The 19,128-nt window shown below is 40.7% G+C and overlaps 1 protein-coding gene across 5 annotated transcripts in view; it reads right to left on the reverse strand.

Moving 5' to 3' along the window:
• Positions 1-4,232: 4,232 nt before the first annotated feature.
• MYLK4 (myosin light chain kinase family member 4) overlaps positions 4,233-19,128 on the reverse strand; it is an 88,686-nt gene continuing 73,790 nt past the window's right edge. For 2 of the 5 annotated variants that reach the window (XM_065052538.1, XM_005506711.3), the window contains 8 exons: positions 18,979-19,088; positions 17,706-17,847; positions 15,264-15,334; positions 14,406-14,534; positions 13,723-13,875; positions 13,291-13,363; positions 10,660-10,735; positions 4,233-8,420 (listed from right to left, as the gene is read on the reverse strand). In XM_065052538.1, coding sequence (XP_064908610.1) covers positions 10,688-10,735; positions 13,291-13,363; positions 13,723-13,875; positions 14,406-14,534; positions 15,264-15,334; positions 17,706-17,847; positions 18,979-19,088 — 726 coding nt within the window. In that variant the 3' untranslated portion in view covers positions 4,233-8,420; positions 10,660-10,687. Of the gene's footprint in view, positions 8,421-9,650; positions 10,084-10,659; positions 10,736-13,290; positions 13,364-13,722; positions 13,876-14,405; positions 14,535-15,263; positions 15,335-17,705; positions 17,848-18,978; positions 19,089-19,128 lie in introns of all 5 variants that reach the window. The other 3 variants (XR_010470312.1, XR_010470313.1, XM_021293324.2) reach the window with 3 other exon arrangements.

The raw sequence follows: 19,128 nt of genomic DNA on the forward strand, positions 1-19,128 counted from the left end.
CAAAGCAAAAAAACCCACAAACAAACAAAAAAACCCCCAACAAACACAAAACAAGGCCCTCCTGCAATTAGAAAGCTTCCTCAAGTCCCTGAAATGTGGGCATCTGCAGAAATTAAGAACAAAGTAGATGGAAGCTCCTTGCAATGGATTTTTCTTAAGTCCACACTAATAAACCATAGCATGAAAACGAAGCTGAAAGCAAAATGAAGAAGTGTAGCAAATGTCAGTGCTAGTTATATAGTTTCTTTCAGTACTCTGGTGGTTTGGCTTACTCAAGTCTTACCCATGAAGTGAGCTTTGCTGGTGAGGGATCACAAACCCGTTATGAACCTCCTGAAGAAGGAGATGGGTAACAAGTGGCAGGTGACACGGCACTGCAGTAGGAAAGCTCAGTTATCACACTGAGGCCACCACATTTTAATGGGGCAAGATCCTGCCACATGTCTCTGTGTTATCTCCAGCCACACAGTCTGAAATGGGATTGATATGTCCAAGGAGTTGTCTCAGCTCCAGAGCAGGGGGTCTTGGTACCCTTTCCATGAAAGTACTCATGTTCCTGAAGGACCAAGGTCACTTGCCATGACCTATTTTCAGTGGTCAGGTGTTACACCTACATATGTTATGGATGTAGCCATAGATAAGAGTTCATGAAACAGGGACTGGACAACTAAAGCAAAGAGGGCAGGTGAATTTATATTAACCATTGAGGAGTAGATGGCTCTGGAAAAGATGACTTCCACCTTCCCTTCCTCACAGCCCTGTGTCCACAATGGACAACAGTGTGTTGTGCCCCGGAGATAGCTTCACATCTGATTTTGTGGTGGCAGTGACGATGGTCATTGCGCACCCAGTGGCAATGGTGCAAGCTGGCAGCATGAGGGCAGACACAGTGCAAGAGCAGCACTGCTGGGGGTGGTGGCCCTGCTGCACCCAGAAGAGCCTGAAAACCTTGACTCATGGAGCAAACCCTCCAGTGCTGCCTCCTCTGCGGTTAGTCCCACTGCCGGTGGTGGGGGCAGACCCTCACACACTGCACTCCCTGCCAAGGCTTTCATTGATTTAGGAGCTGGTCCAAAGAGGGTAAAGGTGCTCCTCGCTTTCTGCAAGCTTCACATTAATAGCAGTTCCTTGGATGGCACAGCCTGGAGCTGTGAGAGCTTGGTTCTGCCTGTGGCCAGGCACCCTCGCTTCTCGCTGAAATCACCCACAGCTGACGGGGTCTGACCCCTCGACCCCCTATACATTGCCAGACTGCACTCCAAGTACAAGATGGCTTAGCTCCCAGATGAATACCTGCTGTATGCGAGATGTGAGTCACCCCCGATGAAGTGACATTTTTTCTTCCCCTCCTCTTTTTTCTTTCTTTTTGGATGAGGAGGCTTCAAGAGAGGAATTTGGAAATCTCCAGGCCCTTTCCAAAAGCTTTCATTAAAACGCCCCATAAAAGCAGTCTCTGGAAACTTTAGGAGCCCTTTAAGAAAAAAAAAAAAAAATAAAATTAAAATTCAGCTTTATTGAACAAATGGGCAGCACTGAAAATATTCAGAAAAGTAAAATTAATTTGAAAATAATTAAAAATAAGGGAAGCTTAGTATATGTTTCCAAGTTCTGGGTAATATTAAAGGAGCATTAAAAAATTGCAAAGGAAATTTACTGTGAGCAGGTGTTTGAAATAATTGGGGGAGAAAAAGGGTTGACTCTTAATTAATGAAGAATTATGAACGTCCCTTGTTGGATATTTTTCCTGTAGTCAACATATTTTTAACCACATGAACTTAGCGAACACATTTTAAAAGTGTGGAGTTGCTTTACAGACACATACAGGGAGCTGAGTGTTTTTTTAGCCCCATTTATTTTCACCAGCGGCATGCATTTAGCAGGAGCTGTTGAGAGGACTGAGGTACTATGGCAAAGTCTTCCTCATCAGCTATAAAGCACAGACTCTAATATTTTCGGGACGAAACCTCCTACACCAGGGTCACAGACACCGAAAGCCAAAACACAGCGACTGGCTTCAGAAAGGCAAATGAAGAGCAAATGCATACAGTCTGGTCATGCATAGGAACCCACTCTGGGGTTCCACCCCTAGAGGTTTTTGGAGACCAACTGTATTCAGTTGGGCCCTGTGGACACACGTGCTGGAGCCTGAACACAGGCTCAGGATGAGGGTATGGTACCACGATGTTCCAGCAGTGCAGTGTCGCTACCAGTGATTATAACGTTAGGGATTGCTAGAACACACTTTTCAAGAGAAAGGGGAAACAAAACCTTTGTATGGAGGTTAAACAGCGTGCTAATTTGGAAGAGAGATCTCTCACCTACTTGCATACGAAGGAGGCCAAGAAAGAGGCTGCGCCTGGGCTCACCAACGCAGTGCTGCTGAAGTGATGGGTGGTATAAGGGTTGTCTTGACAGGGTGTGAAGAGGCAGCAGCTATATGTCCTCTGCTTGGCTGCTGTAGAATTGTTCACCGGCCTCTTTGTTTCCTCCAGCCCCCAAGCTCTGGCAGCCAGGCTGTGATGGATTTGCTCCATGTTGGTGAGAAGCATTGAGCTCCCTGGGGGATGAGTGCAACTCTTATGTTTTAACTTACGGCTTAATCAGGAGGGTGCCTTGTTGTACACTTAGATCTTACACCTGAAAAGCTCAGGCTTCTCAAATACAGGTTGCTATTAAACTGGAGCTTTCCAGTGTAAGAAGCCAAAGTTACTCCTCAAGCATGGTAAATGCCACCGGTGCTCCCACTCAGGAAAAGTGCTACTTACTGAATACAGGCCAGTGCCATTCAGAGATTCCTTCCTGCTTTCTCATCCTGTAACTTTTTTCTCAATTTTTGCTCTTGTTCTTCATTTTTTCATTAGCCAGCCCAATTTAAGGTTGATTTAACTCTGCAATAAATATTCCTTCTGATTTCAGACTGTTTTATTAGCCCAGGGAACTGCTAGATGGGGTAAGGTTCAAGTGCAATACAAGCCAACAGTTCAAGTGTGACAATTTGGGGAGAAGAGAGTGACACCAGGAACTTTGAGTGACCAATTTCAGGAATCTCTTCTTTCCTCCCTAGTGACCTGGTCTGAGGACTTGCAGCAAGATTGCAGCCAAGAGCACCTCAAGTCCTAGTTGTCTGCAGAGACTGCTGAGGCTTTCTTACAAGGGGTGAGTACAAGCTGTGAGCCTGAGTGAATCTTCAGCTCACCTATGCTGGTTTCAATGGAAATTACTCTTTTTTTATCTTCATGTATCTAAAGACAGCAGTTGGGGAAAAGGCCATGTTTCTTTCTATTACTAGTGTAAATGACGAGCACATTAAATACAGCAAACAAAAACCCTGGAGTAAACAAAATCAGCATTTATTCCTCAGTCATCTTTTTACAAGGTTGCTTCATGGTTTTCACAAAAGAACACATACCAGAGATATATGAGTTAAGCTACAAAACCAGATATGCAAGTCAAAGGGATATGGTACACGAAAATCCACGTGCTTGATAATTTAGTTCTCACACACCTGTCATCTAAATTTAAGAGAGGTTGCTGTGGGGTACAAAAACTTTAGTTCTGCCACACCAACATGTGATCATTAACTCTACATAGATAGCTAAACAATGTATTTACAAATCATAATCTCTACCAGTATTCATCTAAGACTCAAAACAGGTAGGCAGTTTTTCAGCTACCAAGCCTTCATGGAAGGTGAAACAGTCTAATGTCCCTAAATGGATTCATGCAGTGTTTAGTTTTATTCACACAAGACACAAGGACAAGTATCTATCAGTGACAAAAAAAGCAGTACGTGAAGATGCGGCATCGTCCTGGAAGGAATTTGGAGCACCAGTGCTCACTCATTCATCACTGCTGTGGGTTTGACACTGATCAAAATTCCAATCATTCTTACATGTTGAAAGTCCACAAGCTAAGAACTGCCCTGCTCACTGGTGGGCTGGTGAAGAGAATGGGATGTTTTCAGGTCCCCATCAGCAGAGAAGAGCTGACAAACACCTACTTTCCTCACAACTTCTGCTGGTGGGGGCCGTTTTGCTGAAAGAGGCTGACAGTGATTTGTAATGTCAGCATTAAATCGAAGATGCTAAAATGCCTTGACTCTTACTGCAGCAATTTAACCACTGCGGAAAAACTGTATCTTGATTGAGATTCCTTAACTGATAAAAAACTAAGGTTCCTTTTATTTTCACTGGTCAAGGCTGTGGCAACGTATTTTTTTTTTTTTTCCTGGGGGGGGGGTGAGGGAAGAGTGTTAAACCAGGCTTCTGTGCTACTTATATCACAAAAGGTGGACCAAGTACTCCCCATATTTAATTCTGTGGAGCTGCAGTTATTCCTGGTTGGAATCAAGTTATAACAGAATTTAGCTTAGACTTTAACTCTATGCAGCTTCTGACCTTAGAAGGAACATGAAAAAATAAATTAAGGAGTAGCTTCTGTTGTAGTCTCCAGAGTGGATTATCACAGACTGCCAACTGCTTATGCTGTGAGGGTAGTCAGGGGAGTGACTGGCTGCAGGTGTTCACAAACACGGATATGGTAGTATGGACATCTTTCTGCAGTAAAGGTTTTTACCCATTCCATAGCCTCCAGGATGTTCAACATGGAAAAGCGCTGGAAAGCTACTAGTGTCCCACCTTGAGCCAAACTAATTTGCTTCTAATCCTCATGCTAAAGTAAGACTACTCTAGTGTATCTAGGGTGAAATATTCAGATTTTCTCTAGCTGAATGTCTCCGCTGCATCTATAGAAATGGGTATAACAGCATCCTAATTCTTTCAAGCATCAGGTAATAGCTGTCTTTCAGTGCCTGATAAGTAAAGTCATATTTTTCTGATACAGCTACATCCCAGGCCCTGGGAAAATCTGTCAGACTGCCTTCAACTTCCAGTGACTTCCCGCAGACCATTCCTGCAGGACAGCCCCTACATAAAATTACTGCCAGAGCTGCCTTTCTGAGCAGAAAGCCCTCTGCCTTTTTGCAGTCCAGCAGGGAGTCTGTGTGCAAACTGGGGGTCAAATAACCACCTGGTATAAATCACTACGTTCCCACAACTCAGCCTTTAATTTTTACATGTCAGGATGGTGTACACAGACCAAATGCTGCATCTTGACACTTTACCTCTTCCATCATGACTGATGTTTCTATATGGCTCTTGTACCTCCAGCCATCCCTGTCTGTCTGTGGGTATACAGCTAAATGGAGTAACAGCAGCTGATACAGTGCCTTTCACACCCAAACCTGCTCTCAAGCACAGTAATTCAGTTTCCAAATGAAATCACATAGACCAACACACAACAAAAATTACGATAAGCAAACTCATATAGATGCTTATTAGAACCTAGTCAAATTACTATTATTAACTAGTAGAAAATAAATAATGATGTGTCAAAACAATAATTTAATATAGCGGTCTCTAGCTATTAGTCATTACAGAACATATTTAAGGAAAACAGAACCAAAACCAAACTCGCACACACACACACATCATCATGCAGCTCAAAGTGCAATAAGACAGAATTAGAAAGCCACTAAAAGGAAGCTAGCTGTGTCGAGTTATTATTTAATTAAAATTAAAACAGCCAGAAAAGATACAAATGAACATCTCTGGAGACATTTTTCTTAAGTACACCACTATATATAGCCGTGATAATTACACAGCTGTGTAATTTTTTTTTTAACCCTTAATCACGACAATGATCTCGGTAGTTAGCCTCCTTTTTGACTTGGTGCTGCAGAGCTAGAGTCTATGGGGCAGTAACAAGAAGTACAGTTGGTATTTTCTCCTCCTTTGCTGGACACCAAACGGCACCTTCAGTCATTGTAGAGGTTCACTCAGCCCAACCTTCTCCAACCGTCCTCACCTCAACCTCATCCCCCACTACAGGAGCTGCTCCAGGATGAAACGGTGAGGCAGTTTACAGATAAGAATCAAGAGTGTGACCATCATTGTCTGTGTTAGTAAGAACGAAAGTTAAATCGCTTGAGTATGTTAACACATTGCCCTGTTGCACAAGCAAAGGGCTAGTGAAGTGCCTCCTCCTCAACTCATGCCTTCTGAATGGACCTAGCCTCCCAAAGCATGTGAGATGGGTCAAGATTTTCCACCCTCCCCAGCAATTCATGTGTGACACTTCTGACAGATGAACTCTGTGGGTGTACATAGCAGAGGCTACGGTCTCTTACAGCTCCTGGAGGACTTCTGGCTAACTCAGCACAATATACTCTAACACAGGGCTGATCTTTATGGCACTAAGCTCTTAATTACTACTCAGATGTATATATATCCAAAAATTATAAATCCTCTTCATTCAACTGAACAACAAAGCAGATAAAACTGTAGTCACACTGTTATTCTAGTATAGTCTAAAAGGTTCAAAATGACATGCAATTTACTCATATCCATGTGAAATCTACCACAGGAAAAACAAAACCCCCAGCCTAATCCTCCAATACTGGCACTAAAGTGCATAATGAGATCCTGTCATTCCAAAGTAGTCTGCTGCATTTTAGTCTGATCACTGAGTTATTTACTGTAAAAAAAAAAAAAAGCTACAATATCTTGAAGGCAGTCAGAAAATGAGTGGGAACTCCAGCCCTAACAGAAAGGTAGCTTTTCTATTTATTTTGCACAGGCAAACAGGTGACTAAAAATAAGCAGCCTGGTTTCTATCTAAAAGTCATATGTTCATTTTCTTGCTTTGAGACTGCTTAGTCTTTTTCCAGAGAAACTTCAGTTTCTGCTAGTCAGAGTTTACTTTAGTTGAGACTACAGATAAGGATTTGAAGGTGGCAGTACTCTACATGGTATCATAGTTACATGGTGAGTCATCGTGTGATAGTAGTAATGGGTCTCATGTATTTGCAACAACTAGTACCACACATCAGTATTTCTTAGATTTCACAGCTGTAAGAAGCCCTGTTCATTTATGGGAGCAGTCTCAAGAGACAGACTGCAATGGCTTTAAAACACTGGATCAAACTGGCTGTAGAGAATGTCATGGCCATGATGTCCCACTAATGGGCCCCTTTTATTTCAAAATGATGCTGTCCAGAAAGGACAGAGGTATGAAAAACAATTCATTGGGTGGTGATGAATAATACTGTTTTATGTTGATCCCCTTTAAAAAAAAAAAGACATAATTTAAATATAAATACAAATGAAATGTATAGATAAATATATAGACATAGCTATGTTAATATGTAGTTCGATCAGAACTAGATTAATCAAAAAAAATCTGAAGGCACTGCAGTATGTCAGCATCACTGAATAGAATACTCACTATACTTTGCTTTTATGTAGTTCTGAAACCAAGCAGTCAGAAAGCCATGTACAGCAGGGAAGTCGTCTCATTATTTTAACCTCACAGCCTAGGCAACTAAGACTCAGATGTTCGCCTAATGATGAGCCACACTCAAACAATCTCAGGTAAAGAATACAGCTGTTCTGACTCCTGCCTTTTCACCTAGTTAAGAATCAGAGAGGCTTGGGTGCAAGATGAGAAAACTTTAGAAAAACAGAGGATTTGCGTTTGGGCCTGTAACCCTGTAACCAGAGGTTATAATGAGCAGAGGACTGACTCTCCTTGCGAATGGTTTTAATCAGTCCTATTAGCATTAAACAAATTAGCTGGTATAAAATCACCCTCTGTTAAAATAACTCTGAATTATACTTGCATATTGGAAAACAGAGTCTGCATGGGTACAAGTGAATGGTGCCTTGTTTTCTTTCTTATTTAATGAATCCAAGTGTATTTAAAGTGAACAGTAATCCATCAGCCTAAAAAATCCTCAGATGTATCACATCACAGTTGCAGAAAATTCACCTACATGCAAGGAAAGCCTCATTTCTCACTTCCACTGGTGTTACATTAACATGGCTTTAACTTTGGTTGAGCTAATCCTTAGGTCATTTTTGGTGTGACAGGAAAAGCAAACTTCAAAACTTCTACATAAGGCAGCTTTAAATTGGTTGCCTTTTTTTTCTTTCTTTTAGTTGACTCCAGTGTCAAAACAACTGTGGCTACAGCTATAACAGCGACAGACTGCCTTTGGGGTTGAGATGAGAAACAGCCTATTTAACCTTATAATTTGAATCCTAAGGAGCCTTTGAGAAGTAAATGAGGAAGTAAGACAAGATAGAGAAAAGTTTGTTATGAATCCAAGCTAATGTAGCACTCCCAGACATGGAGAACACCATGTTGCTCCAGAAGAAACAGCCTCCTGCAACCTGGAGAAACACTTTCCTTCTTTCAACAGCTCAACAGAGAAGCAGCAGCTCAGCAATGCTGGGACTCGTCCTCCAGCTAAAATGCTGTTGGTCCATTTAGTAGAAGTCTCGGTCATGGCGGGGGGGTAAAGCACCAAGACTGCTGATATTTTCAAATCTCTTAGCAGCAGTAACCACACAGCAGCTTTTCTGCAAAATAAACAAAACAAGAATCCAGTTAATTCAGCAGTATACTTTTTTATTTGGTTAGGCATTCTAGGACAACCACATGGTGGTTTGTGCATAAGGAAAAGAAAGCAGTGCTGAAGGTTCTTGCTTACAAAGGGTTCTTGCAGCCACCTCATTTGTGACATGTTTTATACATATTAAAGAGACAAGGCCTCTTTGTTGAGTGCAGAAATGGTCCTGGAGGTCTCTCTTGAAATGCAGCTACTCTGCGATCTTGGCTCTCTTGTCATACAGATCACAGCATGAAAACGCATGCTGCAAACTTCTCCATTTGTTTGTGTTACCACTGCAAGCATTTATGATGCCAGGTCTAAATCAACTGGCACTTGAGTGTATTATTTTGGGTTAAATGTGGTAACTCTACTACTTGCCTGATAAAAATAGCTAAAGGGAGTCTTTAAAAACAAAGCCCCGCTATGACTTTAGATCCACTCATTAAGTAAACTCAAACTCCAAAAAGAAAAACACACATAGAGGAAATAACACTGCAAAAGCCAAAACCAGGTTTTCCTGCAGGTTAGATCATGGGTAGGCTACTATGTTACCAAACTATAAAAAGTTTATTTTAAAATAATTTTGACTGCTGTTGGACAGTCAATTTATCTCAAAGTTGATCTTGGTTGTAATAGAAAATTGTGTAATATGGTACTTCCTGCATTAGAGAGGGAGAATTTTCACCATTTGGTTGCTGAGCAGTTGTTGGCCTGAAGTACAGATAAAAACACCAGTCCTATAATATTAATAGGTCAGCAAAACCTGTTTATAAAACAGCTACATTGAGGCACACAAGTGAGTGACCAAAAGCTTCACGTAACTTGTCCCAGCACCAGTGAACTGAGGATGAACACTGAGGATCAGGAAGAGATATTAATTCCCATGGGATTCCCACCACAGAGGCTGATGCTCAGACATTACCATATCAGGAAGTTATGTGGTTTCAGAGAGTAAGTACAATATAATAATGGTACCTTAGCCCTCACTGACCTCCATTGTGCCATGGAAAGGCACACAAGTCTCCAAGATAGCTCATTTAAAAATCACAAACCTCTGTGTTACTACGCTACGCTGTATAAAATCTGTTCTAATCATACTCAGTCAAAACAGAACAAAAATTTCAGCCTCTCACAATACTCTCTCTTTTACATGTTTCTGAAAAAAAAAAACTGTGGCAAACAAAACCCAGTCACTTACCCTACCAAGCAGATGATGGATGATGGTAGCATTAAATCTTGCTTGTGGTGAGAAGTGGACTACTTTTGTTTTGGCATCTTGGTTGTTACTCATGATGCATGACTAAAAAGAAGTGGTTTTACAGTGTGTGTGTTCTCAGCCTCATTCACGTCTCGACTCTCCACTGAGTTGTGCCCAGAGATGTCCCCAGAACCTTTGAGTGGTTTCCATGGTCCTTCAGTAGAGGCACCAACCTCTGTGGTAGCTGGTAAAAGGGGCTATGGAAATTGGTGTACTGATTTATGGAGATACTGTATTGCCTGAGGTAGCCTGATTTCAAAGTGACTGAGCAAGTTTTGGTCAAAGACCAGGGAATGAACATGAGGGGAAGCAACCAAGCCAGCCTGAGAACCACTAATGAGGTGTTTGTTAATGAAAGGGGAAAGACAAGGAGCTAGAAAAAAAGAACAGAAAGAGATGCTGAGTCAAAATTGTTTGGGTTGCTACAGGTCAAAAGGGTAGAGAAGTGCCCTGTCAGAACTGGGTCCTCAAAAGCGTAGAGCAGCTTCTTTTTGGGGACACCTTGCTTTCATTCAGTTAGTGGAGCTGCCCTGAGGGTCTGGCCTGTGCCTCTGCTAAAAAGTAATTACTTTTCATATTTCTACCCTTTTTAAACCATACTCCTAACCACAGCATGAAAACCTGAAAACTTTCAACAGTGAAAAATTGTTGGGTGAAATCCTGCCCCACAAGAGCCAGTGGGAGCATAACTATTCCCTCCAAATTGGCCAGGGTTTGCAGCACATATGGTTTCATATATATGATTTTTTTTACACATTGTTGTGACTTGGTGTAAGTGATAGGGCCAGTTTACATTTTGAATGCTTTCCAGACAACAGCGAGGATGGTGGTGGTGAATACAGTTTGGACTGTGCACTTGGACTACACAAGGTTTTTGGCCGCCCACTGATACCTTCCACAGGGGCTACAGTATTTATGTCTGAAGAAACACTTGGGACCTGAAACAAACCTTCTGTTTGGCAGCTCTTTCAGTGAGGTTATTGAGCTGCGGGTGCTTGGGACGTACAGTCACTTTCAGCCGCCTTCTAGGGGAAAAGAAAAACAGAAAAAGAAAAAAAAAGAAAGATGCTATTATTGGAGCATTAATTGAAGATCAGTCACATCTTACCTCTAGTTGAAGTAATGGCAGAACACTGCAACATCAGCTTGTTTATTGAAGCTATTTTGCAAAGCACAAGAAGTATAAACAAAAAATACTAGGGGAGGAGCTACAAAGGGCAACATCAGTTGTAAGGTTTCTATTAAGGTAGGGTTTCCCCAGAAGAAAATTGGTGATAAGAAGCAACACAGCAGGTAAGCAGCCTGTGTTCTTGCAGCATTTGGAAAAGAGAGACTGTTCCCTAGGTTGCAGGAATCAGAGCTTCACTGGATCCCAACTGAAGAAGTCAAACTGTATCCAATGAAACCCTCTAAAAAGATACTTAACCTTGACAAACTCTCTTAATTTTACTCTGTATGCACACTTATAAATCTTCTAATGTTCTCATGGGCATTGCTGTTCTGGGAGATTATAAAGAAATCTAAATTTCAATTAAAATTATAATAATGTATTTGATTGTTATTGTTTCCCTTTTCACAGTAATTATTGTTATCCTTACACTGTATAACCGGAACACCTTGCAAGGACAGAGCTGCCAGGACACTACCCAGTCCATCCTGCCCAGAACTGACACCACCTCATTAGCAGAGATACTACTGCTTTATTATCATTGTAAGTTTTGCTTTTATTTTAATAAGATTATTGTGTTAATTCACAATATGTTCTCATAATTCTTAATGATGGATGTAGTTCAAAAAGACACCTTGACACATATATCCTAGGCAACACAGCAGTCATTTTATTTAACATAGATGTGCCTTGCCTGCAAAGGAGGAAGAGAATGTTGCACTTCGAATACTGTAAAAAATCTGAAACCTGCTCAAAATCATGCCCTCATGAACCACTGAACAATAGAGTGGGCTCACTTAGAATGAACCAATAGCAAGCTCATCAACAGTGTGAACCTTCCAAACTCACTGACTCCTTAACAGAGGAATAATCAAAATGGTTTAAAATCTTGCTGATCCTCCAGCTCAGCCCAGCTGATTTGTTTGTGTGAACAAACAACTCCTCCTTTTGTGTTGGTCACTAAGCTGGCTATCCTCAAAGGGCAAGAAGGTAGTTAAGTACAATGATATGCACTGGCTGAGGTTCCAGGCTCTCTTGGGAAAGGCATCCCTTGGGAAGAAGTGAGATGAAATCTAACAGCACTCATGGGCAACTTCAGGAGAGTCTGAAAGGGCTTTCAAAGCAGGAAGTAGAATCACCCCCAGCTGGCAAACTCTTTTCATATGGCAATTCAGTGCTCATTTTGTAAATAGTCTCATTTTGCTAAGAAATCACAGAGTGTTAGGGATTGGAAGGGACCTCAAAAGATCATCTAGTCCAATCCCCCTGCCGGAGCAGGAACACCTAGATGAGGTTACACAGGCGGGTTTTGAATGTCTCCAGGAAGGAGACTCCACAACCCCCCTGGGCAGCCTATTCCAGTGTTCTGTCACCCTCACTGAGAAGAACTTTCTTCTCATATTTAAGTGGAACCTCCTGTGTTTCAGTTTATACCCATTGCCCCTTGTCCTATCACTGGTTGTCACTGAGAAGAGACTGGCTCCATTCTCATGACACTCATCCTTTACATATTTATAAACATTAATAAGGTCACCCCTCAGTCTCCTCTTCTCCAAGCTAAAGAGACCCAGCTCCCTCAGCCTTTCCTCATAAGGGAGATGCTCCACTCCCTTAATCATCTTTGTTGCCAGGTGCTGGACTCTCTCCAGCAGTTCCCTGTCCTTCTGGAACTGAGGGGCCCAGAACTGGACACGATATTCCAGATGTGGTCTCACCAGGGCAGAGTAGAGGGGAAGGAGGACCTCTCTCGAACTACTAACCACCCCCCTTCTAATACACCCCTGGTACCACTGGCCTTCCTGGCCACAAGGGCACAGTGCTGGCTCATGGTCATCCTGCTGTCCACCATGACCCCCAGGTCTCTTTACCCTATGTTGCTGTCTAAAAGGTCATTCCCCAACTTATACTGGAACCTGGGGTTGTTCCTACCCAGATGCAAGACTCTACACTTGCCCTTGTTATATTTCATTAATTTTTTCCCCGCCCAACTCTCCAGCCTGTCCAGGTCTCGCTGGATGGCAGCACAGCCTTCTGGCGTGTCAGCCACTCCTCCCAGCTTGGTGTCATCAACAAACTTACTGACAGTGCACTCTGCTCCCTCATCCAAGTCATTGATGAATATATTGAATAGTACTGGTCCAAATGGATCCACATGGATCCACTCAGCACTACACAGCAATTGCAAGATCTTGTATTTCCTCCCAGATGTGCAAGAACTCATGAGCAAGTGTGAGCATGCAAATTGTAACAGCTGAAAAAAGCAAGGGAACACATGTACCTCACAGTGGTAAGAAAGGCAGCAGCAAGGAAAACTCATAACAGTTAAGAAAAATGTCAAAGCAAATAGTGATGTGACAACACAGGAAGGCAATAGCAGATCAACAATGCACAAGAATATTTAAATTTAGGGACCTGGAGTCTGTAGTGGAGCTTGTGGTCTGTTAACCAAGGGTGTTTTAAGGCAGCAGTTGCACTTATTCTCCAGCTGAAGGAAAACCAAAATACTATTAAGTTTTTTTTTCTCAGAATCTTAGAATTCAACAATTATCTCCTACAGGCCATGTGTTCTGCCATCATGCAACACCATCATTTCAGGACACTATGCCAGATGACAGCTAACCTTTGAAATAAGTAAGATTTGCTTCACAGCAGAAATGCATTCAGGTAACTTCAGAGCATTTTATGGACATAAAGAATAACGTCAATGAATTGGCATTATAATATTCCATGTGGACATGAAAAACTTGGATAAGCCATGGTAGTTCTGCAGTGGAACAGCACAAGTAATCCAGCTGTGACATGATGGCATGGAATAGACATTTCAAAGATAGAAGGATTATATACCATTTTTCCTTGATGAGAAGCTTTGAGATGAAATCTTTGGCCTGATCAGAAACATCTCGAAATTCCTCATCTTCAAAATCCCAGCTACAGGACAGGATATTGTTGAGGGTCTCATTGTCATCATCACCCAAAAAAGGAGACAATCCACTGAGGCTAAAGTAAAAAGAAATACGTTAAATCCTCCTGTCTTTTTCCCATCCTATACATGATCTCCTATGTGCCACCTGTGATCGTTCTGTCACTCCTGCCCATCTTGTATCCTTGCCCATGTTACTGTCTAAGAAAGTCTCCAGACCATTCCCATTCTCTCTCCTGTTTACGTGTTTAAATAATCACACTTCTTTAACAAACCAAGCATTACTGTCTTTCATGGTAGGTCATAGTCACTAGACCTCTGACCACTCTTACAAGTACTGACTGGGAACTTATTACACCAAGCAGTCTACCTTATTCTGAAAGTGTGATGCTCAAACACTCCTGAGAAATGTGCAATGAAACAAAACAGAAAAGTTCATGGTGCCTGGAAAAGGGGAGAGATTACTAAATACAGAATTTGGAAAGAAGCCTACATTTTCTATTTTGCATATAGATTTTGTCAGCCTTCCAGTATAACAACAAATTTGGATGACTGACACAGTTCAACCTAGAAATACCTTACAAAGCAGAGCCTGAATCATACTTACAGCATGTAAGCAATGACTCCTACGCTCCACATGTCTGTAGGAAAGGAGACAAACTCATAATTCACAACTTCAGGAGCAAGAAATTCTGGAGTCCCAAAGTTAACTCGAAGTTTTTCCCTGGGTTTATATCTAGGAAATGGAAACATTAACAGCCAATATCAAGTATAGCTCTAACTGAAGTTGAATCATAAATTGTTTAGCACTTAGAGGGATTTCAGAAGCATACAAGAAATTCAGTAGGAAAACAAGGACAGACAGAAGTACAATGTAAAAATAAGTATATCCATATAGAGAATAAAAAAAGTTTACATGCTTCAAGGCAAAATCCAACTGCTATGCAAAGAAACACATATTTCAAGGACCCCTCAGAGCAGCTGTTATCATCCTTTTGGGGCTTCTCCATACCATAGCTACAGAATTTTTAACCAGTAAATCCTCCACTGAGATTATGGTATCTAATTAAACTAGAAAGTTATATAGCATAAGACATATTGTAACAGTCTTTGATGGTCTCTTACATTCTTTTGAAGAATCTCCTAACATAGGAGACAAGAGACCAGATAAGATGCACCACTGGTTTTGTCCATTTTAGCTGTTCCAATCTACTTCTGTGCATGTTAAGCCAGAATCGGCCCCCTTTTGACCTTTTACTGGAAAAAAGGCTTCAGAATAAATATTTTTTTACTCAGGTCCGAGCATTCCGTAATAAAAGATATCCCTGGGTAAAAGAGCCACATTAAATTTGTCCAAAGAACAGTAGGAGACTATTTTGTATCTCATATGTCATTGTAGAGACATGATACTTTCTTGTCATTGTTTCCTAATAAATTTACCATTAGCAGGAACACATGCACCTACCTTCTTGCTAGTCCAAAATCAATGATTTTTATTTGATTTGCTGCTCGGTTCACGCACAGGATATTCTCAGGCTGCCAAGAGAAACCAAGAAACACTTCAATGAGAAACGAGGACAAAAACCAGGGCTTTTATCAAACTGTAGGGAGCAAAAACACTAAGCACCTTTTGCTTTCCCCCTTGTTCAGATTTCTCTGCATGGGTACTGCCCCTGCTATAGCATCACACAGCAGTTGGAGGCACGTGCTCTGTGCCTTGCAACTACTTTTTCTTCTTGGCTTTTCAATTTGACATAGAACAGCAGTTCCGATAAAGAACTCATTAGGGAAAGGGGGACAAAGAATGCAGACTTCCAAATGGGGTTTCAGGATGCTGGCTTTGTTATTTTACATACCTTAATAAGCTGACACTAATTTTTAAAAAAAAAAGGGGGGCGGGGGGAGAAAAAAAAAAGTTGGGCTTTTTGGGCTTTGAAGTTTATTTTACAGCTTTAAGTTAGGAGTTCACAAATGTTCTGGCAGTAACTGTTTGATTGAACACCCATACATTAAGCCACTCACATCAACTTTATGCTTTTCTCAGATATTTTAGCGAAAGGTAGGATTCACAGGTTAAATCCCTTTAGATTTCCACAAGGTCAAATGCTGTTCTTCACTTCCCTGGCATGAATCCACTGACTTCCTAGAACTACTCCATATTCATACAGAAGGGACAGAGAACAGAATTTGGCCAATTGTCTTTGAAACATAAATACTTAAAATAGTGTCTTATATTCACTGCCAACAGTTTTATAGCTGCTCTGTCCTGTTGCTCATTGATTCCCCTTTGAAACAAAACAGCCCTCAACACTTAAAACATTAGTTAACCTTTGTCAGCATTACTAATTCATTTTACATGCAGGACTTTCAAACACCACAGGGCTTTTAAACACCATATGTCCATAGTTTCTGAGATCTAGGATGATTATGGTCAGGATTATTTTCTTTCAGTTTCAAGATTTCTTCCCCAAACTCATCTGTTACTGACAGCAATCTATGAACAAGCAAAACAGAAGGGAGAATCCATAGCTGGTAAGTACATGAAAAGAGGTCTGTAGGAAGAATTTCTTGGATTGTATATGTATCTTTTTGTCAGCAGTTTGACCTCATATTAAAACTGTGCCACCTCCAAGAAATAATTAATGTGTCCCAAAGAACCATGCAAGCTTCTTCTTGACAGGTTTCTAGGTAACTGGATGTTTATAAAGAAAAAGTGAGCCTGGTCATTGATTAGCAACTGAAGCAGGTCCCACCAGGCATTTGCTCATTTGCTTAACCACTGCAATAATCTATATCCTAACAACGTTAAAGATGTACAATATTAACTCAGTTATTACAAGCCAAAAATAGCAGCCATAATAAAAAGCTCACCAAAGAGAAAACTTGTCTTGTGCACTTTTTGTTTTGTTTTGTTGCAAATCTCAGGGATCACTAGGAAACTGTATAGCCAGTCATAAAACTAAAGACATCATCCTGTTTTATTCCTGCATGAAGCAGAAGTAAGAAACACGTCTATCATTTGATAAAAAACTTGAGTTAAGGGAGAAAGAGCCACCTCAAATCTACGGTCTAATGAAAAATAGCTTTACAACAAATGTTTTCTAAGGGGTGACAGCTAAACATTAGCAGTCAAACACAGTAAGAATGTGCAGTTGATGGATTTATTTCTAAAAAGAAGTGAGGCAACTTTTTGTGTATATAGTTGAATAGTCCAGATAACTAAGCAAGTACGTGGCAGAGAATCTGCCACCCTTCTCTGGGCTTTCATCTGCACTAGAAACTATTGCCTAGACCAACATAAATGTGCCATATTTGTTACAATATCCACTGACTATTTTTGTTTCTTTCATTTTAGCAAGGACCTTTTAATGTGTTTTCCCTTAAGCTGGCTATCTATTGATGTTTTTTCATGACCACAACAGTGCAAGGTAGTCCTCAGAAAGATGTGCAGTGCTTCTACTGATCTTGAATGACCATTGAATTTAGTTCCACTCACTAATGCATTGGTTCCCCCATGGTAAAAGATGGGGATAATTGCCACCCCATGGCTGATGTGCAAAATAGAGATCTTGTGCAGTTGAACTAAATAATATTTGCACAATATCCTGAGATCCAAATATCAAAATTGAGAATAGCAAGGTATTTGTGATCAGCTGCTGGCTTTCTGTAAAATCAAGCACTGTGAAGCTTGATGGCATACGAACACAATTTTCATGTAATTGATTTATTCCTTTAGTAATTCAACTGATCTCTCTGTGGTTAAAGTAAATATGTATTGGTCTGAGGAAAGCAGAATAAGGCTCATTGTTGTTTCTGCCATGGGAATCTGCTAAGCTGTATGGTCTACCATTAAGAACAGGAATTTCAACAGCTGTCATTACAAAAAACATACATCTCGATTCTCTACCTTGAGATCCAAATGAAGAATGTACATTTGGTGCATGTACTGAATTCCCTCGCAGATTTGTTTTATGAATGCAATGGTATCCATCTCTGTCAAATTGTAGTTTTCATCAATAATCCGGTCAAATAACTCTCCTCCTTCCACACTGATGAGAGAAAGACAATAATGTGGTGACAAAGTCCAAATTCAATCCCATGCAGTTAGAGTAACACAGAACCTATACTGTTGACTATTTTAATCATTCACAGTCAAGTTCAGTAGGGTGGATCTACAATATGACATTGTACCCTGATCTGAACTTTCCAGGTGCTGGATTCTGATGCATACTGGCCTGAACTTCTTCAAGGTCTGAAAGTTCAGTCTCCCATCCACTGATAAGTACAAAATCTTGAAATCTGAACCTTATGCTGCCTTGAGTCATCAATTTGTACCAGTGAAATTAAAGTGACATGGAAAACCAAGACAATACGTTGGAGGATCTGCATTTAAATCTGCAGTCTCCTCCCTCAGAAGCATGTGATCCAAAATTTCAGTTTTAAACTGTCTAAAGTCAACAAAAATTACTCTTAATTTCTTTTCACATTTTCGAATGCCTCCAGCTTACCCCTTCATAGCTACACAGACATTTACTTTTTGTGATATGCTAATCATGTAGACCAAATTAAGAGGACTGTCTGAGAATGTCCAGAATAGACAAACTCATGTAACTTTGAGCCTTCTACTATGCCTTTCAATGTTTCAGTTATGCCATTTTAGGCTTCCTTAAGACAACATCTCCTTAACTTGACTTTAAGGAACCTATTTTGTGCCTAATTAGCCTTATAACCCAGCACAAAAACAAAAACCAGGTTTGTCCATTCAGGCACCCAATATAAGGATTAGGCACAACACCTACAACTGGCTCCTCTTCAGTGTAAGATGTCTTCTTGTTTGCCTCATAGAAGTGGAGATACTCTTAGAGGTCTGTTTCTTATTTGACACAAATTAAAATATGAAAATAAAGAGAAGATATATAACATAGCTCTGTTTTCAAATAGAGCAGTGGCTTTACAGCACCAGGAATGTGACACATCACTGGAAAAGATGCATAATAGCTGCATGGAAAAACTTTCAAATTTTTTTTTTTTTTTTTTTTTGCATTCCTGAGAACATCTTTCTTATGTTCTTTCCACCTGTAAGAAGCTCTATTTCAAATTTCAGGACAAAATAAGAAGGAAATGGAAAATTCTAGTGAAAGTGGTAACGACAAAAAGGGGAAAGAAAAGAACACACTTACTATTCCATGACTAGGACAATGTCATTTTTTGATTCAAAGGCATCATATAACTGGATGAGGTTCACATGATTCAGCTGGTTCATGACACTGATTTCATTCTTTACTTCATCCTGTAAAGAGTGTTGGGTATTGTTTCAGAAGCCTTTTCTC

The sequence above is a fragment of the Columba livia genome, chromosome 2 (assembly GCF_036013475.1).
Source record: "Columba livia isolate bColLiv1 breed racing homer chromosome 2, bColLiv1.pat.W.v2, whole genome shotgun sequence".
Classification (NCBI taxonomy): Eukaryota; Metazoa; Chordata; class Aves; order Columbiformes; family Columbidae; genus Columba; species Columba livia.